This window comes from Crocodylus siamensis, chromosome 1 (genome assembly GCF_052110815.1).
Source record: "Crocodylus siamensis isolate JL-2025a chromosome 1, ASM5211081v1, whole genome shotgun sequence".
Taxonomy (NCBI): Eukaryota; Metazoa; Chordata; order Crocodylia; family Crocodylidae; genus Crocodylus; species Crocodylus siamensis.
In genome coordinates, this window is record NC_143395.1 from 125745237 (window position 1) to 125773211 (window position 27975).

Sequence of the window (27975 nt, forward strand, 5' to 3'; positions counted from 1 at the left end):
CAGCCCAGCTGGAGCCAGTGCCTGGCAGCAGTGGGGGCAGCAGCAGCACTGGTGTGAAGTTGTGCCCCTTCACTGTCAACACTTACACATCAAGCCTATGGATAAGATTGGTGGTTCAGATCTTTAAAAGAACTTAACTTCACATCTGTTTTTGTGCATATAGTTTTGAAGTTGATATGTATGGTAACTTAATCATTAAACTACTGAACGGTTTTGCTCATGAGATGCACAAATAATATTGAGAAGCCACGTTTCAAAATCGCTCTCTTTGTTTCCTCTGTTGGTTCCCCTCACTTTCTGAAACCAATGCTCCCTTCCTTAAAAAAAAATGTCCATGGGAATGGGGAGGGAATAGAGAACAGAAATGTAGGGAATATTCTGTAGACCCTCTGTTGTGTCTTGCATACGTTGCATGCCGCAGTACAAATATTAATGATGCAAGCTGAACCAGAAATGTTGCTGTATACACAGGAAAAGCAAGACGCTTAGTAGCTGAGCGAAAAAAGAAGAAATTAAGCTTTTGATAAAAGAATCAACAGCTAAAATGCAGTGGAACTGGTTAGCTCTTATGTGCCATATAATCTAAACTATCTTGATTTTGTTTAAACTGGATTTTGTTCAAATGCAAGTCTGACAACCTGTGGTTAATGGTTAAGCAAATGCATTAAAATTGATCTCTGTTTGTCTTTAGAGCATGTGATAACAAAGAGATTATGAAACTCAAGTCTTGCTAAAAATGTTAAAGTACATAAATCACAAAAGAGTTTGGAGATTAATCAAAACCAAATTTGTCAGTGTATCAGATTACTGGAACTGAGAAACAGAGTGTGGCATCCTCTTAGTTTTTCTTTCTTGTTGAATATTGACCATCTCTCTTTGGCAACCTCAACAGAGGGGCCAAGAACTGAGTGGGTATGCAAACTACACTAGCTTTTTAAAACTGGTAAGGTGTTGTGAAAGAATGGGGGAATTTTACATTGCTACACTGTATACTCATGTTCAGTAGTTAACTAAAGGATTTCAGGGTTATTAATCTAGCACCTTATTGAATATATGGTTTACTTAAAATAATGTGAAATCTTACAGTTTAATTTTAATGCAGTATGTGATCTATGCAATGAGTTGCTTGATCATGTCCAATGCATGTTGATATTTTTATTCTGTTTAATTCTGTATTTGCATCTTGGCACTTTTTCCTGCTATGAGTCACTATCTTCCTTTTCATATTCTTCTCAGAGGCATGCTTCCAGTATTTCATTTTTTTTTTAATATTGTCTGTCAAAATTCTTGCTCTAGCAGTCTAAAACTGTTAAAGGCAAACTGCAGATGATGATTAACAAGCAAGCTTTTGCCCTCTCCCTCTCTTTTAATGAATACAAAATTAAGCAATTTTTTCTCCTTATTGAACTGCAATTTTTTGTTGTATATATTATAACTGATTTCTGAAGCTTAGGATAGACTTAAAACATGGATTCTCCTTTTGTGTCTAACAAAATGTATACAGTGTGCAGAAAAAAAAGAATCTCTCATTCAAAATCTTATTTCCATGATCCTACAGTTGTTTTTTGTATTTTTTTAATTCTTTACCAAATTAACAAAGCTACACACCCTCTCACTTTGCTATTTATCGCTCCTTTAGCAGAAAATGAATGAATTTGGAATAGAACTAGTATGATATTTTGATCCACCTACTTTTGTCAGAGCTGTCTAGTTTAGTCAGTAGAGTGACAGGCTATGCAGACTGGAAGGACCTGGGTTCAAACCGAGGTAAGGCTGGTGGAGTTTCACTTATCCTTTCCCACTTCCTGGGCAGCACCCATCCAATGGGTACCTGCGGATAAAGGCAACTAAGCCTGTAACACCCTTAAAAGGATGTCATGGTACTCTGGCATGCTGTGATACCCCTTTTGAGAGTTCCTGTCCTAGAATTTTGTTCTGTCTGCTTAAAAGTCTGCTGCATCTCAAATATCAATTGGCAATATATACAATATAGAAGACAAAATTTAGCTGTATGATCTATACTCTGAATTCTTATGCAAAACTCATTGACCTCAACGGGTTTTCCATGCAAGGTATGAATGCATATAATACTCAAATGCCCAGTGCAGAGCTGAGATTTATATATCCTGCAGAGTGGTTGCATCTACATGAGATGCTTACTGTGCAGTAGCGTCACACGGCACAAACCATGATGTGACGCTACTGTGTGATAGTAATGAGCTACTGTGCAGTCAGCGTCACCAGGAAGCCATGTGGGGACGCTACTGCGCAGTAACGCCTGTAATGCAGTAACCCTACTGCACAGTCATGTAATACTTGGGTATGCAAGATTGAATGACTTGTGTAAATGTGACTAGTAAGTATCAAGTATATAGTGTTATTATTTTGTAAAATAAATAACAGGCACATTTTTGCTCCCATTAAAGTTAAAGGGAGTTTTATTATTGACTTAATTGGTAACAATATTGTGTGCAGCAAATAATTTTTTTACTGGAGTGTTTGCCAAAACAGTGAAGTACCACTGTGAATGAGTTTGACATCTGGTTATCTTCTACTACAGTAAATTGTCACAACCTCATTGAAGCTTAAGGAGGCATAACAACTCACTAAGTACCTCCCACATCCTACTTGACAGTTTGTGTCACAACTTAAGTATAATTTATTGTCCGATTCACCCCTTAACTCAATATGCTTATACCAAGAATTAAACTGACTCCTTGTTTTAATATTCACTACCTTCGGGCTCAGGCTCTGAAATAGCCTATTTGCTTAGAAAGGTCTATAACTATATAATTAATTTTTTCAAAAAATAAAAATCAGATACATAGGGGAAAAGAGATTGGGGAAAATGTGGGGTTTATATTTATTTTATATTAAGAAATCTTAGAAAGCATAGATATTGACTCTTTTGACCCATAACATCTGTCAGTGCATCTAATCCTGAGGTTATTGTTTGAAATTTAGACTTCTGGCTGACACTTACCTTTTCCATTGACAGGTTACTTGGTTTACAGTGCATCTTATGATGATTTCTTAAAGAACAAATGGTCAACCAGGACTGCGGGCACCACTCATTTGCCTATTGAGAACCTGAAGCCAAATACAAGGTAACAGTTTGACCTGTTCTTTCTCAGTACTCTTGTTAATTTGAAACAAATGTCACCAGTTTTGGTGGTCTTGGGAGAATCCATATAACAGCACATCTAGAACACAAAATTCACATCTTACCAATCATCTTCCTATGATTACATGTCTATGACATGTACATCACAGTATCACTGGGCAGAACAGCAGTGTAAGTTAACTTTATTAACGCATTGTGGGCTGCAGTTGCAGAGCAGCTAAGGTTTCTGTTCTGGAGTAGATGTGCATGGAGTGGGAGCAGGTGGGTGGGACTTATTTCCTCTGGTGAAACTGCACACTGTTGTCATGATGCAGATCTGCCCTTGCTATCACTGCATCAATTCTGTTTATCCCATCTCTCATCACTGCAAACCCCACTCTGCTCCCACACACAGGAGTCTAGGATTCCTGATCATCAGTAGTTTTCTACTGACTAGTAAGTCACTGTATAACATGCTGGAAAAATCTGTATCTAGTCCTCTGGTGGTGGCTTATTTAGAAAGGTGCTAGAAATGATAACTCCAGCTTAAGTAGTAATAAGAATCTATTCAGTGAAATGGCAGTGTAATTATACTGTGTACTAGAGTACCGGTGCTAGCTTAGTAGCACCAAAGATACAGCAGTACAGGCTTCAGCACATGCTAGCACCCAGAGTGTGTATCCAGGGTCCCTGGATAGTTTGTAGTTTGGTTGTGAGTATATGGTAGGCCTACACTGCTGCGTCTTTGTTTTGCTGTCATTGTTACCTGTGTTATCTGGTTAAAGCCAGTGCAGCCATGCCAACATATATTACCATCTCACCTTCATTTTGCTGCACTGACATGCCCCAAAGTTAGGGATCTGAAGGTCAAAGGACTTATATTGTTACAGTGCTCTTATGGTGTTCTTAAGGAGTGTATGTGACACACACAGGAAAAAGACATCTTTAAAACAGATGTTGTAGTAGGCTTGCCTGTGAATTGAATCACCAAACTTCACATTTCAGTCGCTTGTAATACACTTTCCTAGGATAACATGCTGGTTATTATAGTATATGCTCTCTTCGGTGTCTGATCCACAGAGGATGAGTCTGTAACAGCTCTCTCAGTATGAGAGTCTGGCTGTTTTGCATATGCTCTTTGCAGTGCTGTTTTTAGTTCTGGAGGTCATTAGCTTGATTCCTGGTGCAAGGCAAGACAGCAAGAGGCTTACTTGTAGGTGTCCTATATTGGCATGTTAGTAGGTTGAGAAGTTTCCGTTGTCCTGGCAGGAATAGGGCGCTTAGAGGAAAGGGGAACCCAAGAGAGAGACCTGCTCATGGAATGCAGGCACGCCCACCCAAATACTGCAGCTGCTTCTGGCTACAGACAACTTCTAGATGTGTGAGGGGTTGAGGAGTGATGATTTGCCTCCACAGTTGCCTTTTGGAGGTTCTGTACAGCTGATACCTTGTCAACAGTGCTAAACAGGGAAGGTTGCTCTTTCTGTTCTTTCTTCCAAAAATTAAAAAAGAAGAAAAAGGCTGTATTGCTATAGAATTTACTAGGTGCATCATGGCCTCTCATGCTCTTTGAGAGAGTCAACACAGGCCAAAGAAGTTTCAGCGACACAATTTCTCCCTCTGATTCTTTTGCAGGTGCTATTCCCCAGGGGTTTTGTGCAACAAATCTGTATTAAAAAGAATAGAAACTTTTTTTGTGGTGTTTCAAGGGTGTGCACGCACACATCATGCCCCCAGTATGTTAAAAAAATAGAAATAAGGGGTGAAAAGGATTGCATACATTTTTACCCTTATGTTGCTTTCAATTGCATCTCCAGCAGGTACCAAGAACCAAGACATGGTCCAGCTTCATAATCTTGAGTCTTAGCAATGATGCAATCAGTGGTAAGAGGCAGTATGACTCCCCCAGTGATTGAAATGCATCATTGGAGGAGTCTTTTAGGTTAACTAATAGAAAAGTAAAAACATTTCACATCTGGTTGCTAAACTGAGAGCTCAGGACTATTGGGCTCTCTTTCAAGGTTGTAAGGGGAGCAGAGTCCCACCCCTGCCTTGGTCTTCCAAGTGTCAACTCTTCTGCCAACAGCCCCTCAAAGTTCTGTTTCTGTTTTAGTGGTCCTAATTCCACCACTGTCAACTCTACATCCCAGTCCTCTTTCTGCTCCCTGCCCCGGTCCCTCTCCTGTTCCCCACTTTGCTGAATATCCCAGTCCTAGTCCTCCTTTTTCCCATGCTCTCTGTTCATCCCCCATTCTAACTTTCCAGCATCTCTTCCCAGTATCTCAATATTTAGTATATCGCCACCTCCCCCTCCCCTGCCCCATTAAAGAAAAAGCTGTGTGCTTCATTCCAGTCAAGCTGCAGCCTTCTATTCTTCACTGCCTGGCAGCCAGGAGGGAGCGGATTAAAAGCATGAGAGAGTCCATTTCCTTGTTCTCCATCCCTGTGCCCAGCATCACCAGGTTCCCAGGAAGAGCGATTGGTGAGAAATTCCTGCTCGGCCTTTGCAGCCCTGGGCTACAGCATGCTCTGTACAGATGGAGTCTTTGGAAAAGGTAGCTGCCAAACTCCAAGAAACCCACTGAGCATGTGTGAACTGAGATGTTCAGAAGTTTCCAATATGGCCAGATTTGGATAGATGAGAGAGGTTTTAGAGAGTCTCAACCAAAAGGATATATGAATTCTACAGTATGGAGAAAATATGTATTTTCCTGACCTCATTCTAAGAAATGGATGAACCTTTGGCCCCAGTGTTCACTGTATTTTTATTGTATATAATCCATTACATAATTACAGAGGAACTTTCTTTTAGCACAGGAATCAGGGAGAGCCAGTGGGTGGGGCATGAGGATTCTTTTCAACACATGAATTGTGTGCATTGGCCAATACCATTTACATATTTCATATCCACAGACTGAATTGGCTGCATACTTTTTGTCTTAAAAATAACCATGTAACCACTAAAAAAAATAGCGCCTAATTGATAAAATATGATGTGAAGGATGAAACTAGACAAAAAAAAGCCATGTGTTCCCAATTGTGTGCCCATTTATGAGAAGTCTCTGATTAAGTACGATTTACTGTATACAAATGATGATATTAAGTGCTCACCATTTGATATGAGAAGCATCTTTTAGCAAACTGTGGCATACATGGCATGTGAATCGGGGATCAGCTTCTAACCAAAATGTAAAGCTGTCATCGCACTCTGAATAATGTGATTGGCAGAGCCTAAAACAACTTAAAATTCTGCAGTAGCTTTGGGCATTTTGACATGCTCAAATGTTTTACAAAACAAACAAGGCAAATATAAGTTTTTAATCAAGGACCTATTGAAGTCAGTAAGAGCTTCTCCAGTAGCACAGTGGGAGCAGAATCAGACTTCTTATGACATGAATACATAAATAAATAAAAATCTCTCAAAGGCATAGCATGCCTGTCTGACAACTCCCCTTCCCTCACACTGCACTTCAGACTTCTGCAAAAGACATGTCAGACTTTAGCAGAGTGCTCTCAAGCCCACTCTTTCTTTTCTAAATCACTTTCCTATGTCTCTTCAGACTCTTTCTCCTCCATTCTTTTTTCTTTTCCCTTAAAGGCCATTTTTCTGATCCCCAGCTTTATTAATGTTAGGCACTTCATTGGAAATATCTGATAGCATTTTACAAATGTTACAGATGACCACAAATCCAAATGCAAATAGCTACTGGATCTCCTGACTCTGAGGGCCAGAGGTATTGATATGTTCTAGCTACTTTATGCTGCTCCAGTGAAGCAAAGCAACTACACATTTAATGAAAAAGTTCTACCACATTTGGGTTGTCTTGTATCCCCACAACAGCACAAAGCAGATAGGGAAGATCAGCAAGTCAAGTTTTTCATTTTACATCTTAAGCAGTAGCTCAAACCATTTGGCCCATTTGTAGTGTCTGTTTTTTACAACAAGTATGACAGGAAGTTCTTTCTACATTCCTGTATAAGAACCACATCAAAAACTGGATCCATTATACTGACGGCAGGATCTTCAGTGGTGAGTTCCAGTTCATACTGACCTGCTGGGTCTGCAGGCAGCTGGTGTTTATTTACAGTAAAATATCGATTATCTGGATTCGCTGGTGTCACCATCATTCCAGATAATCAAAACCCACAGTAAGAAGTCCTGAAAACTATACTTTAATTACTGTACTGTGAAACAAATATTTAAAAAACAATAAGCAGTAAACGTGGTATTGTCTAATGCAGTTGGCTTACAGCAAGGCTGTCCAGCTTCTAGTAGCTGGTAGTCACATGCCTTACAGGCTGCACCAGGGTGAGCCATGCACATGCCTCTGTCTCCCCACAACTGTACTGTGTGCATACATGGCCCTGGACTCCCGTGGCTGACCAGGCTGTGCATCACACTACCCTGCTCCCTAGGCCAGAGGCAGGAAGAGTGGGAAAGCTCAGTTACTGTTGCAGCCACACTGATTAAGTGAGTGGTGGCTGGGTGAGAGCCCAGGGGCTGTGGGCAACCTATGGGGCAGTGCTGACTTGCATCATTAAAATTGCTATATAGTCACATAGATAAAGCACTTGTAAATAAACAACAGTTATCTCACGGATTATCAAAATGTATGCCACAAAGCATAAAACCAAGATTATTGACTGAGCCTGTATGAATTACAGTGGATGTCTCTGATGCACAAATTCCATGTACGTTACTAGACCCAGAACTTTTATTGTGCTGGCGGACATAACCACTTTTTAAAAATAATTCAAAACCTTCTGGTGAATTGATGTGCTGGAGAATCACCTTCCAGATAATTGATGCTCTACTGTATTTCCCTACTTAACCAGTAGCATAGTTATACTGGGAAAGATTTCAATGGTTACCATACACAGTTACATAGACTTGACTGAGCAGTGCTTAAATTACCTCGTATTTAATCAATTTTTAGACTCTTGTATAAAAGCTGGTTATGGGACAAAGTTCAGGTAGTGTGTAACCTGAACCAGGTCCTGTTTTTGTTGAAAGGTTCCCACTGAATTCAGTGGACACATTCTGTACAAAATGATGGTAGGAAAATGTTCCATTGCATTTAAGATGTGTCTTGATTACACCAGAATGACAGTTACTCTTTTTGCTCATAGCAGAGGGCCTGACTATTAATAATTCTACAGATGGCTTGCATACCAAGACAGCTTTTTAATGGAAATGGTCATTGCCAGTGAGTGGTAAATTAGTGTTAATAACATAGACCAGGAAAAAGTTTTGGAGGTGGTGAGAAAATTGCCCTGCAAGTTGTTCTCTTTGGACACAGGTTTCATTTGTGGACTCGGATTTCATCAAGACGCTGTGTGGGGGTTGGAGTCTGTCTGTTCAAATATATGGTTTCAACTGAGCAATTCAGCTTGCAGGATCAGGGGCCACATAGACTAGTGACATAGCAATGTATTAAATGAGTAAGTGGCATGCGTCATGTCTAGAGTGCCCAGCATAATCAGTGTCACTGTTTAAATAAGATGCATCTGAACTAGGTAATATTTTGGGCGTCAATGGCATGTTGATAGGGCCACAGTAGTGGTTTACTGGCATTGGTGTCAGCAGCTAATGAGTGGTTATTGTAACATTTCATGCTTGGCAATTAATATACAGTAAAAAGATATAAACCAATGAGTCACCTTTTTATACACTAATATTTATATCGAGTTAACACAGTTGAACTCTGGTGAGCGTTTATCTGACTTGGAGTTTATACAGTACTAAGAAAAACATGCCATATTTTATTGTGTACAACAGTGACCATCTGCTAGAAATCAGGATGTACATTATAAGCAAGAAATATGCAACAAGCAGCTTCTGCAGCTTATGAGCTGAAAACAAAAAGTAAAATCTGCATGCATGCAGAACAGTGGCCAGGCTTCACTCCCTAGCTGCCACTACTCAGTTACTTACTACCAGGAAAGGTCTTTTTTTCTTCATTCTGCATTTCAAAAACAAGGTACTTACTATATTCTGGGACCTGTTGTTTGTGAGAAATTATGGTATTGTGGCTCCTTATTGCCATTTGTATTATACTGCCAGAACCAGCATAGTTTAATTTTGTTGAATTTGCTGGGGTGTTATAAAGACAATGTCTTAGTGGTGGGAAGCTGTCTCCCTTAGTTGTATAGATAAGTTAGATTATAGTTAAACTATTCTGAACTATTTTAATATATATTAAAATTATAAATGAAAGCATAACAATTGGAGTAGGCTAGAAAATGGAATTTCTCCCTTCTAAAATTTGAACATTTTGATCTTTCTGTTCATCCTAAATCAGGGTGTAAAATCAAAAACATCAAATATTTTCATTAATAGGAAAAACTCAAAGCAATATCAACATGAAACGTGGACACTTTTGGTTAAAGAGAACGAACACTTCTCATTTCAAAATGCTGATGCTTTAAAATGTTTTGGAGATTTTAATTTTTGCCCTTATAAGATTTTCCTGCTTTTGACATTTCAAAATAGTGAAATGTTCATTTGAAACGTTTAGTTACCTAATTTCCCCAAAACACTTCAACCAGCTTTGTCCATACATAACGTGCTTCCCTATAGAGAATCATATAATAAAAGTTCAGGATCCCAAGTTAAAAAGAATAATTTTGGTTTTAATTAACTAATGCAATGTGTCCTGATTAAGGATTTGATCCATTAGCTTCAATGGCTTTTTGATCAAATTCCAAGTCATTAAGCCCCTCCCCCACCTTCCTTTTCATATGCAGTGAATGTATGAGATCATGCCATGTGCCCTAGCAACATAAAACAGAACAGAAACAGAGCAGCGATGTATTAATTTCAGAATTCTGCAAGAGTCCTGATAAGACATTTCCACTGGGAATAATGTTAGTGGTTGATCTCATTACTTATTATTTTGTGTCATATTCCCATAAGAATATTAATTTTCCATCACTTGTAGACCCATAGTTAAGCAATTGTCTTTCTATCTTGCCTATCTGAGGCAAAGTCCAGAGGGGTTCTCCTCACTGCCTTTCCCCTCAGATTGTTGTACCATTGGGAAAAGGGTAATGAGGAGCTGACAATCAGGACCTTTTGGGGTGGTGTCTGTTTGGATGAAAACTGATAATGGGGTCAGACTATTTTCTAAGCATGCTTTGTTTACAAAGATGTATGAGAGCTTTGTTTCTTTGGACTGCATGGGAACTGCATGGAGGCAGTCTTTTTTTACTGAAATCCTTGATAAGGCACACCAGTTCTTGTCCCAAGAATACTGACCTTTTTGCTTCTGCTTGTTGGCAGGGACCCACAGAATCCTGCTCACTGACTCCAGTCACTTAACACATGGTGTTATTCCAGTCCTCAGCGCTTTGCTTAGAGCCTGGAAAACCCTTTTATGCTATGCGCTCCCTTGCAATCGCACAGCTTCCAGAGATGAGCCGGAGTCACCAACCTCACAGTCTCCCTGAAAGCTGTCTGGATGGTTGCCTGCATATGTGCACGTTTCCTCTCACCTTAACGAACAGTTTATTATAAAGCATTTCCATAACAATATTTAAGTAGTTGCACTATATCATTTATATCCCCCCCCTTTCAAATCAAACTTTAGAGCAGGGGTGGGCAAAATGGCGGATCCAGCCACTGCCCACGTGGCTCCCAGCTGGTCCCCACGGAGAGCCCAGGATCGCAGGGCCATGACAGTGCAAGGTTGCAGAACCAGAGCTTGCCCCGGCCCCATGCTGTTACAGCCCCACGATCCCAGGTGTCCATGGAGACCAGCCAGGAGCCATGTGGGCAGAGTATGCAGCTGGGTGGGGAGTTGCGCTGGGGCCAGGCTGGCGCTGTGGCCAGGGCTGAGCTAGTATCCACTCCCTGCATGCCTGTACCTGCAGAACTTGCATTCATTTAAGGAGTTTGAGGGCAGCAGATCATGGCTCTGCCCTGGTTCCGGTTTCCTGTTGTCACCACTCCAAGATCCAGGGGTCTCCCTGGCCCTGCCCAGCCAGCTTGCTCCTGGTTGCAGCCCCATCCCAGCCACCCAGCTGCATGCCCCATCCACATGGGTCCTTCCCCCAGTGGTGGGTATGGGGCAGATGGGCCTTGATGCCTGGGAAGCACAGCTCAGTCTGGCAGCAGCAGCCAGAAGTAACCACTGCTGCAAGGGCTCCTGAGAAATGGAGTCTGCTGTGGTCCAGATCTGGCCTGTGGGCTGGATTTTGTGCACCCCTGCTCAGATAGAGGGAGAGCATGTAGATGACAGTGACTGTATCTTCAGTGCAAAATAGTGCTTACTCAAAATAGCTGTTTCAGTTTACAGATATAGGAGAGACAAGGCATAGAGCTTCCTACCTCACCATAACTAGTCAGAGTTAGATCTGTAGTTTGCCAAGAGAACTCAGAGTTTCCATCTTGTGGGAATTTTTTGACATTTCCAAATTCGTATTCATTTTGATTAGGAACAAAATCAAGCATTTGGGAATTTTCCAGAACAATGAAAATGACAGAAAATTACATTTCAAAAATGTAAATTCAGAACAAGGTTTTCATTTTCAAATGCGTTGTTTTCCATGGTTACATTATTTCTTTATCTTTACATTGTTTTAGGACATGTCTGATAATGTATAACATGATGATACTGCATCATGTCAAGTCATCTTCTACCATAAGAAGACACATAAAACGGGCAGTCTTTGGGCTTACAACATGATTGGTTCCTGACAACTGCATCTTAAGTCAAAATGCTGTAACTCAGAACAGATTTTCCCATAGAAAACAATGTTATAAATGGGGGATTTGTTCCTGAACCGAGGCTCGATACCTTATTTTCACCAAAAATAACCCAGAATTTTGTACTCAATCAACTATAGATGAGTAATATACGTACATTAATGTATTTATATTATAAATAGCAATCATATTGATTTGGAAGGACTTCTTTGAGGTGACTGCTGGACTTTTTGAAGGGCTCTTGGCTGGAGTCTTCTCAGGAGTCTTGGCTGTAGGTTTCTCTGGAGTCTTGACTGCTTTCTTAAAGAAAGTGTCCAAGGAACTTTGGACAGGTATTCTCCAGGGAGATGGGCAATTTGTTCCCATCAGCGAACTTGTTTGCTGGCATGGCATGGCGTCAGATGGAACTCAGACCCACATCTCCCATGGGTCTGTCCTAACAACCAGATTAGAGACAAGGCTTCGTGGGCCCCCTCTTCCTTTCTGCATTCTTACCTTTCAGTTCTCAAGGCTCCTGCTGGCTGGAATGTGTGACTGCTCCGAACTCAAGTTAGCATTAACACAGATCAGAATTTGAGCAGCCCAAAGGGCAACATTTAACAAGACTCAAAAAGGCATCTTAGCACACAGTTACAGTCTGGCCTTGAGTGATTATCCTCCCTTTCTGCTAGAAAGTGTTAAACTATTTTATTGCCAGAGAAATTAAAGGCACTGTGATGCAGAAAATCAGATCTTTCAGTCTGTAGGAAGGATCACTGCCCTTGAGGATTTCAAACAATAAAATATTATTGTAGAATATTTTAATGATTATGTCATAATATCACACTATTTTTTGACATTTCAGTGGAAGTTGTCTATAGTGCCTGAAGGCAGTCTATTTAGGGGGAAAAATTAATTTTTCTCTTGCCAGCACTAAAAATGGATTGCATGTGGTGCTTAGTTTGCTGCTATCCCCATGTTTTTTTAAAGTGTTAGTTGGGTAGTTGCCACCTCATTGCAATTCTGACAAGCCAAAGTGTAACCAAAGCATGGTTAATTACACGGTTGGTTTTTTTTATGTATTACTTTATTCATGATGGGAAGTGAATGAGGTTAGATTGAATAGGACTTCCCAGCATATTCCTCAGCAGTAAGGCAAAGGATTAAAAACCATAATAGAAGTAAATATCTTGACCAATATCAGTAAGGGTTTGGGAGTTAACTTTTTTATTTACAGTTTCTGAAATGGGTTTATTAGCTGACCTGGTTATTAGAACTCCCTGATTGAAGTATATTAACAGAGCTGTAACAGGACAGCTTTATGGTTGCGTCATGGGAAAGTCGAGACATCTGGGTTTATATCCATGTCTTGCTATCTCTTCATCTTCCAAAAGTGGGTAGTAACATTTCAGTATCTCGCAACAGTTCTGAGGCTAACATTAATTGTTATGTTATGTATAACATATATTGAAATATTCATACTGAAGGTGCTATTTAATTTAACTGTTATTAACAGGAGCAATTTGGCAGTAAAAAGATGAATCTACATGTACTTTTTTACATATGTAAACCATAGCTAGGCTGGAACTAGTCTCTCTCTCTCTCTCACCTTACCTTGAGCCAAATCTTGGCAGATATTTCCATAGCCAAAAGCACAGTGTTAGGAATTAGTAGAAAACACAACCTTCTGAAATTCTAGTGTCTCTCACAGTTTTCTGTGCTACAGTGTTCACTGCAGGTACAAAGAAATTACAAATTCTTTGTGGATATCATGCAGTCATTAATTATATTCAGGACCCTGTGCAGAAAGCAACAGTAACAGTAAACTGAAAAAAAAACTTGTTCGTTTTTGTACTTGTACTTAAGGAAAAAGACAGTCAGATAATCAGATCCAGCAGAGAGATGGGGGCCGAGTAATTGTGGAGCTGTATCCACTGAGGATCTGTCGGTAGGCTGGAGAAACCTTAGAAAATATCTCCAGTCTGGATATACTATTTTGTTGGGCAGTTAATTGAAACCATGTTGGCCTTTGTTTTTAAGCTTAGACTTTTCCTTCTGGCTTGTGAAAACAGAGACATGCTTCATACCATAAGTGTGACTAGTGTGGGTGGGAATTGGCATTTGATACTGACTCTAAATGGTTGTGGAAGTCAAATATTTCACTGTAGAATGGCTTTTTAATCAGGTTAATCTTCCTTCTTATGTCTGTTCATCTTACTTTCCACTTTTAAAGGGTTTTTTTGATTTTTTTAAATCTTGTACTTCTGGGAGAGCTCACAGGTTTTAAAATATGGAACTGCAGATAGCAATCACTAGACCTATCTGCAGTGTGCCTAAACATCTGTGGGTTCACGTGTTCTTCACCCCTTCACCCTACTGTATTGGTTGTTTCTTTGCAGTTTTCAATACAGGAAGTAGAAGGATTCTGTTCTGCCAGGGTTTTATCAGGCAACATTTTTCAAAGAGAAGAGGGACAAGGCTTAGGGAGGCAGAATTGTTGCATGTAAGAAGGGTTGTGTGGGACAAGACAAGAAAATCAGTGTTATTCTGCTGCCATTGCCCCTTATGAACTCTAGCATAATGGCCATGCTGGGGGTGCAGAGATTGTGTACCTGCAGTGCACCCTTGGTATTGGCCAGTTGGTGGCATTATGATCCACAAGTGAATCTTGAATGTTGCAGACAGTCTGCTTCCTTATTTCATTTCTGTCCATAAATACGACAATAACCCCTGTGAGTTTAAGGTACATGTGGTTAAATTTTATGTAAGATACCCACACTTTGTCTTTTCCTGATAACACACCCCAAAATAATTCCACAAGATACAGTTGTGTGATGTTTGTTGTTGTTATGTCTCTACATTTTAACCTTCTGTTCTTTTTGGTACCATAAGAGGCATCTGTTCCTCAAAAGCTCCCATACGGGCATGAAGGCCATCAGCTGGTCAGACCAGAGCCATTTGTTAAACACTTATGAAACTATTAATACCCAGGATTTGCGAGATTCTTTCTTTATTCTTTTAAATAAAAAGTAACCGACTTGCTATTTGTCCTGCAATGTAAACCTGCTTAAACCCAAGGTAGGATTGAAAGGAGTATGGAAATGAGACCCATTTCCTCAGCAGGAGAGTGGTGGGAACATGCACCTCCAGAGCTTTAATGTAATACAGCAACAATTCTCCTTATAAGTTTCCCTGTGTGTGATGACTACCGAAGCTGCCAGGTATATTCAGTGAAGTGTTTGATCCAGGGGAAGAGCACCCCTAGCTGCTGGCTCTGCAAGCCCCTCCAGGGGGCCTTTCCTTCCTTCCCACCTGCATCCCTGCATGGAGAGATGCACCATATGGTGCCTACTACCCAGGGCTCTTGGCATTCCACAGGGGATCCGATTGGAAAGTGAGGAGCTCGTGTTCTCTCTCAGGGACTGAATGTAGAGGGCACAGAAAGTAGCAAGGGGGATCTGCTGAGGACCAACTGATGATCTCAGGACCTGGACATTACTGAAGAACGTTCTGTGATGGTACAGGCAGGGAGCCAAGAGGAAAGGGTTTAACACGAGGTGTGTGTGCTGCTTAGCAGAGGTTGACTATTTCCATAGAAGGCAACTGATCTATGGATTCTGTGGATCCCTGTGGACTTCCCACCAGGCTGCTTTCCCTTTGAAATACTTTGACCCCTTTGGAATCTTGTGACTGAGTTGTCTTTTCCTAATGAGCGATGGATGTAGCCTACAGTTGTACCATGTGATGCTCTGCTCTTATTAGAGTTCACAAGCTCGGGGGTATTAGGCCTACTACTTGGATGGTAAGTGATTGAAGGAAATACTCCAGGGGTTTGGTAGCATTCTTCCATCTGAACAAAGACTGATCCAATTAGGAGAGTCATGTTTGGTCTATTGTACTTTTGCAGATGCTCAGTTTTGGATTGGATGCAAAATGAAGGTTTGGATGTTTTATGGTCATTAAAAATGCCTGGCATTTCTTGCAAGCGAATGCAAGTGTAGAAATGAGCAAGCAGCAAGGAAAGAAAAAGGTTAACATGAGTGTTTACGAAAATATTAAGGTAGAATTCTTGCCATAGGACTTGGGTTTCATTGTCTCCTGAATCCTGCTGTATTGTTTCCAAACAACAGCTATTTAGTTTCATTTCAACATCAAATATCTAATATTTAGAAACTTTAGGTCTTGTAGTTCTATCAGTAGCACCCCTGAAACTAATATCCTGTATGAGTGGCTGCCAACATTTCTATAACAAACCGCAACATCTGAGCTGGGAATGTGGGGTGCTGCTTTCTACTAAATGGACCATGGGATACAGCCAGAAGTCTGATGGGCCTATATGGATCCTAGAACCTTTAGCCTTAAAAATTACTCTGACCAAGAATGTGTTTTTCAGTTCCTGGCAGTGTGGAAGCTCTGGTTTTATTGGAGCTGTACTGCCCCCGGAGCAGCCAAGACTACAGATACTGTGGAAAAGATAATGCAGCCCAGGCATAGAACTGGTCAAATGATCAAAATAATCTTTTGTGAAAATGTTTGCATTTTGTTGTGCTTTTATATTTTTTCCTAAAAGATTTGACATTTTTGAACATAAGAACAAAAACCAAAGAAATTTAATCTTTTATTATTTTCTACCGCTTGCTGTCCATCTCCCTTCCTTCTATTTCTAGCAATAGAAAAATAGTTAAAAGAAAAAAGGAAAAGAAAATAAAGAAATGAAAAGAACCATAAAACTGAAAATAAAAAAATGTTATCTTTTTAACCCCAAACCATACAATTTTGGAAGGAAATGAAATTATCTTCAAGTATGTATTTAAACACGAGATACCTAACTAATCTGGTTTCCATCTTTGAGTTTTACTGAGACGTGCTTAAAGTTAAGCATATGCTTTGAATTCTTTCCTGTATCAGGGCCTTAATATCTAAATAACTAACACTTCTACGTTGATGACTTTTCTCATATTATCAGAACATACTCCAGTTAATAAATGAATGTAAAAGCTTAGATTCTAATCTCAGATGCACCTGTTTAAAACTTAAGTTTACAGCACTGATTCCATTGGAGTGAGTCTGTATTTACTTTGCTTTCACTAAGGTCATAATATCTCTCTCCACAACTCTTGCATTTTTGTATAGACAAGCACTCTCTTCAAATCACCTAGTTTGCAATTATATCCAGTTTTCAAAGAACTAGGACAATATTGTCCAATATATGATAGTTCTTTCAAAAAGAAGTGAACACATGAATAACAGCCAGATCTTCAATTGTTATAAATTGACGCAGGTCTATTAAAGTCAGTGGAGCACTGAACTCAATGGAACTATGTTAGTTTGCACTCCTATAAGATCTTTCCCCATCTGTGCAGTTGTTTCAAATGGACTTGTTAACATGGAAAATATGCTACTTTCAACAGGCTGCTTTTTATTTCAGGTATTATTTTAAAGTCCAAGCAAAAAATCCCTACGGTTATGGACCTGTGAGCTCTTCAGTTTCATTTGTCACAGAATCTGGTATGGATTATTATTATTTGTTCTTATTTTAAGCTTGAGCTTCTAATGATAGGTAAGCCAGGAAAATGGCCAAACTGTAACACCTATGATGATTGATAATCATGATGATAAACTTTCTGTGTTAATATTATCGGGTTGTTAAATTTAAAGACAATGAAGTGAAAGCATCTATTCTTTCAGGTCAATATAGGAAATGTAATAACATGGATCTATGAAATTTAATACCTATATGAAGTGCACCTGGGAAGTTTAAATTTCAGTACAAAAGACTACTAATATTCAGTGATATAGGCACACTAGGAGATTTAATACATCTTTAACAGATTGTGCAGATAATAAATTAGCTTCCTAATTGTGAACAGCTGAATGGTTGAAAGTAATTGTCTTGAGGTGGAACATAGGAAGCAATTCCATCAGACAGGAACATTTCAAATGAATTTTGCCTTTTTTTGACAACGTGCACTCCTTTTCATAGGGACAAGAGCGAGTCAGCTGTGTTGGCATGAAGTCAAGCAGAAGGCATGTCAAGATAGTACCTTAAAGTCTACTCATTCAGAAAGGCATAAGATTTTGTAGGCAACAGCTTACTTTATCAGATTCTATGCTATAGTGGTAATAGTGCTGTGCTGTAGGGTAATATGTACCCTATAGACTAGCTATTTTTTTTCCAGTGAGCCCCAAGCCAGTGTTATCACTGAACAAGAAAGGGCCAAGTTCTACAGTCTTCTCTCATGTTAAATATCCAACATCTTCCTGGATTACAGATTTTAGCCTTGTGATAATTTTGGTGCTTACTGTCTCGTTTGTACCCATTTAGCTTAATGCAACAGAAGTCCAAGAACTCCTGTTAGGATTATGGAAGTTCTGTCAGTGAAAGCAAACAAAATAGAGCAACTGCAAAATCAAGTAAAAGGTTTGGTGTAATGGACCCAGAATGTTTAAAGGAATAGGTTTTGTTTAAATGTAATCTAACAAGAACTCCTATTATCCCCTTCATTGCGAGAATACAGTATAGCCTGTCTTCCAGAAAGTGTCCAGCAATTTACAGAATTAGGGCCAAAGGATTTACTTTTGCCATTTGAAATCAGTCAGATTAGAAATGTTATTGAACAAGTTAAATCCATTATGTTTTAAGTTCTGAATTGCAATATGGCCAAGAAGGCTTTCAGACTGGTAAATACCAAAAGAGTTGTTGCATCCCATGCCCAGTGTAGTAGTTATTGTCACTGAACAAATCAGGGGAAAGAAAAAGCTACTAGTTCAGAATGTTTCTCTGAAGAATTTGAAGCTTTCAGCTGGTGAAAATGCAAAAGAATGTCTCAAAGAAACAATTGCCATCATGGGATTGATTGACAGGGCTGGAGTGCTGTAGCCATGATCTAGACTGGAAGAAGAGCACTTTGTGCCTGAAAGCTTGTCTAACATAACTCCAATTATACAGTGGGTTGAGTAACACATATAATGGGATTAAATAGTATAGTAAAGGTGTACCATTTTACCCAGGTAATTCTCTGAGGAAGACAGCAACTTACTCTTTGATTTCTTGAGTAAAACTTCCTGGAACTTTGCCAAACAATGGATAAACATATATCTTTGCTCGAGGCATCCCGTGCTCAATAAAGGGCAATTCAGGAACATATATATATATCACAATGACAGATACAAAAAAGTGCTTGTATTTTAATCTAGCGTTAAACACCTTTTTCAGTTCAGTCTTGAAAGTTAAGCCATAAATCAGAAACTAATAAGCGATAAACCTTTTATCACATATTCATTTTAAAAAGACAAAATTTCAGATGATCAGAAACTATTCATGCTTTGGACAGGGCTCTCAGGGGCTACCAGGAGCTTCCTATAACTGAACTGAAGGGAACACTGAAATCTTTTTTTTCCCCTCTTTGGTTGCAGTGAAGTTTATCCACTTCTGGGTATTGGTAAATCATAAATGGCGTAATCCAAGTATAGTTTCCTTCAGTTGAGGCGGTCCTTGATATGGCATGAATAATGTTAGCTTTGAAAACAGCGTTCATGAAACAGCTTGAAAGAATTGTTCTCTGCAAATGCCATTCTCTTTGACACCCAATATGTTTAACTTTAGGAGATATAAGGCTTCAAGGCAAAACACTGAATTGTGCTTTTTAATTTCATTATAGATAATCCTCTGCTTATTGTCAGACCACCTGGTAAGTTTTTCTTTTGATAATGTCTTGAAAACTGATTGTAAATTCTTTGTAGCAAGCTGCTATTGTAGGCATACATATATAAGCACATGCACATAGAATGAAGGTGGATTCTACTGTTTATAATAAAGGAAATTACTGTGTTTACTCAAATTCAAGGTGAGTTTTTTTTTTTTTCCACTAGTCAAAGGGGATTGTGGGGTGGGGGAGAGGAGAGGGAAAGCCCCTCATTGTGCAGTCACATACCAGGACACTTCATTACATTGTCTGTGTCTATCATTAAACTGTTGCCAGGAACAGCATGTGTTCAGTTATGAAAACCACCTATAACATTGATGAAATGCAGCCAACAGTGAGCATAATTATAAAACACATGGCCCAGATGGGGAAACACTGATAGGAACTTACCACAAGGCTAGGTAGGGAGGAACTGCAGAAAGAAAAAGGGGCAGGGAGGCTACCTGGCCCCCCGATTTTATTTCCCCTGTAGCAGTGGCAGGGAGGGCAAATTTAAGCTAACTCTCCAATAAGTATATTCTATATGTGGAAAATTATAACAAATTTATAATTTTTCCTCATATAGAATCTGATTATTGGTGGTTTGTCTTATATTCAGGGTTGTCTTGTATTCAAGTAAATGCACTGTATAACAAGCCAGTTATTTATAATATTGAATCTTAGCAATGTAATTGATATAGCATTCAACCACTTAAAATAGTTCTAGTTTGAGTTCTTTAGGAAAGCTCTCATTTCTTGCAGGCATCAAATCTGTTATTATTTCATTGAGTCTCTGATATAAATTAAAGTTTCTGCACAAAAAAACCCAAAACCTTTAATGAGGTTTTTTAATCCTATCTTTTTACCTTAACAGCAGCAACAGAATTTATTTCACACTCAAGTGTACTATCCATTGTTGCAGGGGGGGTTGTTTTTTCCCATGTGTTCTTTAATGAAGAGACCCATTGCCTTGTTTAATATTAAACCACATGGGGCTACATACATATAATGTTAGTGTCCAAACTACTCAGAGTCTCTGTTAAGTCTCTTTCTAAATCATATGCCCATTTTTAGGTACAGGAGCTACCTCGCTGAAAGTAATGAGACTATGCATGCTCTTAAAATTGGGCATATGCTTCAGTACCTTGCTGAAATGCAATGACATCAGGGGAAATAAGAACAAAACCAAGATAGTGCAGGCCTATTTGTGCTTTTAGCTGTACCATTGCAACCACATTAATTTCAATGTGGTTACATGAATGTGACAGAGAGCACATGGTCTGTACCAAACAAACTGTGGGAGGGATTAGTTATGCTGGACAATGGGATAATCTACTGTTTGAGACCCTTTTGCATTCTAGATGCATTAGGATGAATTAGGAACAGGTGCTTAAGAGGAATCTTTTGACACTAGTCTACATTTTTGTGGCTTTGTTTTCTGTTTTCCAGTCACAATTAGAATGAAAAGACATAGAGACCTCTCCCAGAAGTCCAGGGGGAGGGAGACATAATTCATTAATTGTCCCTTCTGTATTGCATCTTATAACAGAAGGTCCTTACAGAGATAATGGATCTGATGATTAAGTCGGGGGATTTTTCCATCTCTAACACGATTTTTAAAAGTGCTACATGTAATCATATTTTAATGGCATATGATTAATGAATGTGTAGAAAAGACCTGACACAGTTATTTATTTTATTTCATTCATGATATACAGAAAGCAGGGAAGGGTAGCACCTTAGAGAGTAACTGGTTGATTTTTGACCTTGAGCATCTAGAAGTAAAAAGGATAGCTTATTATCTTGATCCTGAAACTTGTGATCCTGATCCTGATCCTGTTACTACTCGACTCAGGGCATGAATCTCAGTAAAGTGTTGACATTTCCTTTTTTCCTAGATCTGTCCTTCACATTTTATTTTATTTTAATTTATTTTACTTTATTTTGTTTTTTCAAGGTGGAGAGCCCATCTGGATCCCCTTTACATTTAAATACGATCCTACCTACTCAGATTGCAGTGGCAAGCAATATGTGAAACGGACTTGGTACAGAAAATTTGTGGGAGTGGTTCTCTGCAACTCTTTGAGATATAAGATTTACCTCAGTGATGACCTGAAAGGTATGCATGGGGCTTGGGGTTTTTTTATGATGCCAGGATTCAGATATGTGAGGCTGTTTTTATTCACTGGCTTTATTCATCAAAGGAGGATGGAATACCATCTTGAGGACACTTCTGAGAGCCATAAGTTGCAGCTGAAGATGCTATGGAGCCATATCATGCTATTAGTTTTTAAACAGATCTTGCCTCAGAGATCAGTGGAGAGTCCTGCTTAATAAGTGGATGACATGGCTTTGATACCCTGCAACAGGGCACTGTCATAGTAAAAGCAAAGTTTTGCATCTAAGTAACCCTACAGATCTCTCTGCAGAACTTCTCAAAAGGAAATTAAAAAATGGCCCCAAGTGATAAAGGTACACATATAGGACTACTAAGTAAGAAACAGGAATATTGAAGCTTTGGTCTGATTCCTGCAGTTGACCAGTATATAAATCATTATACTTATAGACATTCTTTCCACTCTGAATTAAAGCAGAAAACATATTTCACTTATAGCACTAAAAAAAGGCCCATGAGTGAAAGGCAGAACCTATAATTACATTTATTGAATGGGACACTTGTGCTCAGAAAGAATCTGTTTTACCAGTTAGGTAGTGCACCAAATCTTAAAAAGCTGTCACTAAGCAACTCTACAGATACCTCAGGAATATTCTTCATGCAGTCCTCCTGCAGAGCTTCTGAAAGCATAAATGGAAATCCACACCTGTGTTAATTGCCAAATATGTATAGGGGATCCATGGAAAGGGTCCACATAGAGAGTTTTTCTCTTTTTAGATATACCCTCAGTGGATATCCAGAAACTGATAGGGAATCGACAGTAACCTTCACAAAACTGTAGACACAGGAATCTATTTTACCATGAGGGAATATTAGTTAGGGTTCTAGGATTATCCCTAAGTTTTTCAAGCTTCTTTGGAGTTTTATGGCAAAACATTTGCATTGTTTCAGGACCCTGAACAAATGACATGCAAACAGTCAGAACAGTAGGATCCCAGTGTATGAGGAACCTGCAGCCACACATCCTAGCTTGAACCTGAGACTGCTATCAAAGGAGCACTACTGGCCTAGGGGTATTTTTGCTTCCTCATCACACATTGAAGTAGCTGGTCCAGTTGGAATTCCCTGCACTATCATTGGTGTTGTATTATAGATAAATTATTGTTTTGTGGAGTTCCAGTTTAAGAAAAGTTACAGTGCTTCCCCCCCCCCTTCCTATTAGCAAATACAGCATTCTTTAACTTTTACAGTATTATGTATCTGTTGATGCCTTGGTATATTTACCTTTAAAACTTTATTTATTAGTGTATTACTTTTTGTCCTGTATTTACTGACTTTTTGCTGTCTTTATTTTCCTGCAAATGGCAAGTTGCCCCCAGCAAAAATAAAGCTCTTTGTAATAGCACTAAGGGGGATAGTTCTGATCTTGGATGTACTTTTCAGATACATTCTATGGTATTGGAGATAGCTGGGGGAGAGGAGAAGACCACTGCCAGTTTGTGGATTCTCACATGGATGGAAGAACAGGACCTCAGTCATACGTTGAAGCCCTGCCTACCATTCGAGGTAAAATAGTGGAACTAAGATCAAATTGAATGGAACCTGGAGAGCTTGTGGACATCACCACTTACGAGTTTCTCTCATTCTGTCTAGAGTTATAGGAACTTCTGTTAGAATTCATACCGATGTAATAAGACTATAGGCTCATCTATGTATACACTTAAATGTGCATTAAAGCATGAAAAAAAGCATGAACTTTTGCTAATGCTCCTTAAAATAGACTAATGCACATTTTTTTTCAGACCTCACAATGGAGGTACTAAATTTAATGTGCATTAGCAAAAGCGCACGAATGAACATATAGAAAAGCCTACTGTAAAGGATTAATAATCCACAAACCACAATGACCTGTAAAAGTTGAGGAAGAATGCCTCTACAGATCACTTAGTGGAATAAATTAGAAAATTACTAAAAGCCCTGACTAGCTTTTGAAGCCCTTTCACCTAATTATAAGGTTTGGCTCATCCAGTCACAAACTGAAACAATACCACATGCCATATATGATTAGTTGCAACTATATAAATATGGCTTGAATTTTAATGTCAAGCATTCCTGGTAAACAGTATATGATCAGTTCAAAATCATACATGCATATAAGTATTCCATGAGGAGAAAAAGAGGCTGTTTTTTGTGTAAATGCTTTTGCTCTGATATTAGATTTTGGGCGACTGTGAAACTCCAAGTCGGTTACATTTAGATAGCATAGCATATTATTGCACTTCTGTATTTGTTATAAGGATTGCTAATCCAGCTGTGCATTACCACCTCTCAGAAACAGATAGGGAGCACACAAATTCTGTCTGGCACAGTAATCAACAGCTCAGATGTTCCACTGCATAAACTATGTAGAAAAGAATGCTGAGGATTTTTAATGTGTTAAGCTGTCAAATTATTTCTGCAGATGGGGAAAAGAGTTACCAGTTAAATAAGTGGTGGTTAACTCTCTGATTTCCTGTGTTACATTTTGCCTCCTTATTTTGTTATAAGGTGGGGATTATTAAATATTGTTCTGAGTCCTTTAAGATGCTATGTTCATTTATTTTTAGGGCACCTTTCATCCTAGACTGCTTCATGAACTTAAATTGATATGACAGCTTTATAGAGAGGAGAGAATCCACTGTTGACATGTAGTGTTCTGTTGGAGTACAGTGCAGAAGGTGGTTAAAGACAGATCATAAAATTACACAAGAAGTTCAAGACAGAGCTTTAGAGTAGAAAATTCAATTGAAACTGTCAAAGAAATGTGTATAGATGGAATGAAATGATAGAATTAGGCAAGGTTGAAAGGACTTTTGACCTTACGTTTTGCAAAGTGGCCTGGGACTAACAAATAACATTTAGGTCTTATTTTTTGTTCTGGTAACTGCTATGTATGAGCCCCCTTAGCTTTCAGTAATGTAGAAAAGTCATTGGTCAAGTTATTTCCCTTTGGTTTGAACCACCCTTTGCTGTTTCTCTGACAGGGTATTATCGCCAGTTTCGCCAGGAACCTGTATCATTTGGGCGTATTGGTCATACAACGCCTTATTACTATGTGGGCTGGTATGAGTGTGGCGTGCCTATTCCAGGGAAATGGTAATCATGTAGCAGTCTGCCTGCAGACGTGACGCAGAACGCACCATCCATGCCTTTTGAATGATTTGTACCAAAGGACTGTGAGCAGTTGATTGAAAAGCAGAAACAAGAAGGGAACCACCTAAGACCAGCTGCTCAGAAGACCCCAGCCAAACCAAATGCTGTACACATTTTGTCAACCTAAGTCTGTGGTGCTGCTTGATGTCTCTGCTTGGGAAACGTGGACAGGGTTCGAGTTTGGTGTCCTCCTTTCTTTCTCTGGGTCTTAAAGGCATGGAGATACGGTTGCATCTGGTGCGACCTGTGAAACCTAAAACTTTACTAGCCATGAAAACTTGGAAGTTGCCTATATCTTGCAGGAATGACCTAAGCATGCTGTGCTTGCTTAATGGAATTGCTAAACACTTTCCACTGTTAGGAATGGAGTGCTCTGTCACGTACCACTGGCGGAGCTCCATGCTTCAGAATTTTACTATGCAGTCATGCCAAGTTACTAGACATTCACCAAAGGCAATATATTCTACTTAAGACTTTTTCTATGGGGTTTTCCCATTGCTGGACTAAACACCAGGTCACAATGTAAATTCACTTATATAAAATACAGTACTGTATGTCTGCAGGAGTACTACTTAGAGATACTGAGGTCTTCATGTTCACTTAATAAATATGTTTGGGATTATTATGTAAAAGGTGCTGTTAGTTCCGTGAAACATTTTCTTATGCACAATATATTAACCATGGAAAGAACTGTGTTCTTCTTGTGAGTACTGTTGAATTGTTACAATACTGACATTTTTACTGTTGATCAAAGGGCTATGTCAGGCTTCTTCTCAAACCAATGGACTGGATATTAAAGGGGAGTAAATCCCTTTGTCCATATTAAAATTGTACTGTCAGCCAGCATAAGTGCCAGTTCCAGCCGTGTGTCAACGTTAGTTAACTTTCTGTCCAGTACTATTTAACAGGTTTAGCGCAGTTTTTGTTTGATCCATTTTCATCTTGTTCATGTATTATTTATTCCTTGCCACTTTATTAAGTATCTCTTTACTGAGGTACTGAAGAGGTAATGCAGGACTTGCAGACAAGTTTTAACTTATTTTCTGAAAAAGCAGATACCTTTAGGGATGTTCAAGGGACACAAAACTCTTCTAACTTTGATCCATCATGGGAATAGAGTATGAAAGTCTCCATGCTCTTTCTCTAAAGTACCTCATAATGGCAGACCAGTACAGTGCGTCTAGGAAGCAGACACCTGATTTTTGCCAAGGGTTGCAACACTTATTTGAAAAGCTGGCAAAGAAGTAGCATTTCAGTGCATCACAGCATCAGTTTTCTTCTACCCTGTTACTCTTTCTGTACAGTCTTGCATTACCAGTTTACTTTTCACCAATGGGTTGTAGCCTCTGTGGCCAAAACATTTCACTGTAAAAACCTCTCAGCCTTTGCGCATTGTCAAAACAAGACTCCAGCACTCTGACGGCCTGGGAAAATAGCAGTGTACCTCGGGGACAGATCCAACCTCTGGTTAATCTTTTGCTCTTATTTCAGTTTACACACAGTATAGGACTAATATCTTTAAAATTGCTTGTGTAGTTATTGTAAATGTTCGGGGAGAAAAGTAACTGAAATGATCATTAAAAGAGCTTTTTATTTTTCACAGTGATTCTGGGATTGAACATTCAGTTGTTTTCTAATCTTTTTGCTTCCATACAGTGCCAAATATATGATCTTTAAATATAACTTTTCCCTAATAAACATATGATATATTGTTCCATTTTAATTGTATCCCTTCTGGTTGTCTGTGCTAAAAGGCTGACATAGATTCAAGTCTCTCAAATGTCAGAAACTTGAGAGTTGGAAGAACAAAAGGTGCCACTTTTTATTAACAGAAGAAGTGTGTGTAAGACCAAGTTTCATAAGAGCTTTGCAGCCAGAATAACTAGGGAATAGTGTCCCAACTACTCCTTTAAAATGTTTTCCCCTACTGAACAATATAACAGGAGAAACTGTAGCATAACTTGATAACTGGAAAGATCATGAAGCAGTCCTGAAGGAATCTTTTATGAAGCACCTAGAAGAGAACAAGGTGGGCAGGAACAGTCAGCATGGATTCATCAAGAGCAAGCCATGCCTGACCAGTTTGATTTCTTTCCATAAGGGCATGGGTTCTGTGGTTGTGAGGAGAGTAGTGGATGTGATATACTTTGACTTTAGCAAGGTTTTTAACACCATTTCCCCCAAGCTAAGGAAGCATACAGATTAGAGCAGTGGTCCTCCGGACTGCATGTGAAATCCACCCCACACTGGGTCTGGCTGTGGCCCACCCCTGTAGGTCAGCCCAGTTCAATAAACAGGGCCATGTCACCTGGCTTGAGGAGCTTGCCAGAGCTCCAAAATTAGTGGCAAGGGAGCAGTGTCAGAGATGATTGCCACAGGACTCCAAGAACTGTGGCAATTAACACTGCCACTATGCTCCTATCCCCAATTTTCTGAACCCATAGGGAGCCCCACAGGTTTTGAGACACAATATTTGAGCACCACCAGACTAGATAAAAGTACTGTAAGGTGGATACAAAACTGGTTGGATCACTGCTCAATGAGTAGCTCAATATCTTGTTGGGAGGAGGTATCAAGTGGTGTTCCCCAGGTCCATTATTGTTTTCCATCTTCATTAATGATTTGGACGATGGGACTGGGTGCACACTTAGAAGATTTGCAGATGATAACACATTGGGTGGAACTGTAGACACTCTAGAGGGTAGGGCTAGGATCCAGAATAACCTGAGTAAACTGAAGAAATGGTCTGCAATCAGATTTAATTGATCAAGGATAAGTGCAAAAATTTGCACTTAAGATGTAATAATTGCAGATACAAATACTGTGGAATGATTGGCTAGGCTGCCACACTTCAGAGAAGGACCTGAGGTTATATAAGCTGAATATGTGTGCTTTTCTTGCAAAACAAATGATGATCTGTATGGTCCCTTCCAGGGCCCTAACATCTATGGAACTATGAAAAAAGGCACAAGCATGCTGGGTTGTATCAACAGGAGTGTCACTTGTAAGGCAAGGGAAATGATTCCTATTCCACTTGGCACTGGTGAGACCTCACCTGGAGTACTGTGTCCAGTTTTGGGCCCCACACTTCAAGAAAAAATATGGACAGATTGGAAAGAGTCCAGTGGAGAGTGATAAAAATGAATAATTAAAGGTCTGCAAAGCATGAGTTATGGGGACAGGCTGAAAAAAC

General features: G+C 39.4%; 1 protein-coding gene across 1 annotated transcript in view; it reads left to right on the forward strand.

Annotated features, from left to right (window-relative positions):
* The window catches only part of FNDC1 (fibronectin type III domain containing 1), a 126586-nt gene extending 100204 nt beyond the window's left edge, over window positions 1–26382 (forward strand). Inside the window, exons 15-20 of the mRNA XM_090042275.1 lie at window positions 2999–3107; window positions 17218–17297; window positions 19451–19480; window positions 21432–21593; window positions 23034–23156; window positions 24614–26382. Coding sequence (XP_089898401.1) covers window positions 2999–3107; window positions 17218–17297; window positions 19451–19480; window positions 21432–21593; window positions 23034–23156; window positions 24614–24729 — 620 coding nt within the window. The 3' untranslated portion in view covers window positions 24730–26382. The remainder of the gene's footprint in view (window positions 1–2998; window positions 3108–17217; window positions 17298–19450; window positions 19481–21431; window positions 21594–23033; window positions 23157–24613) is intronic.
* Window positions 26383–27975: the final 1593 nt, after the last annotated feature.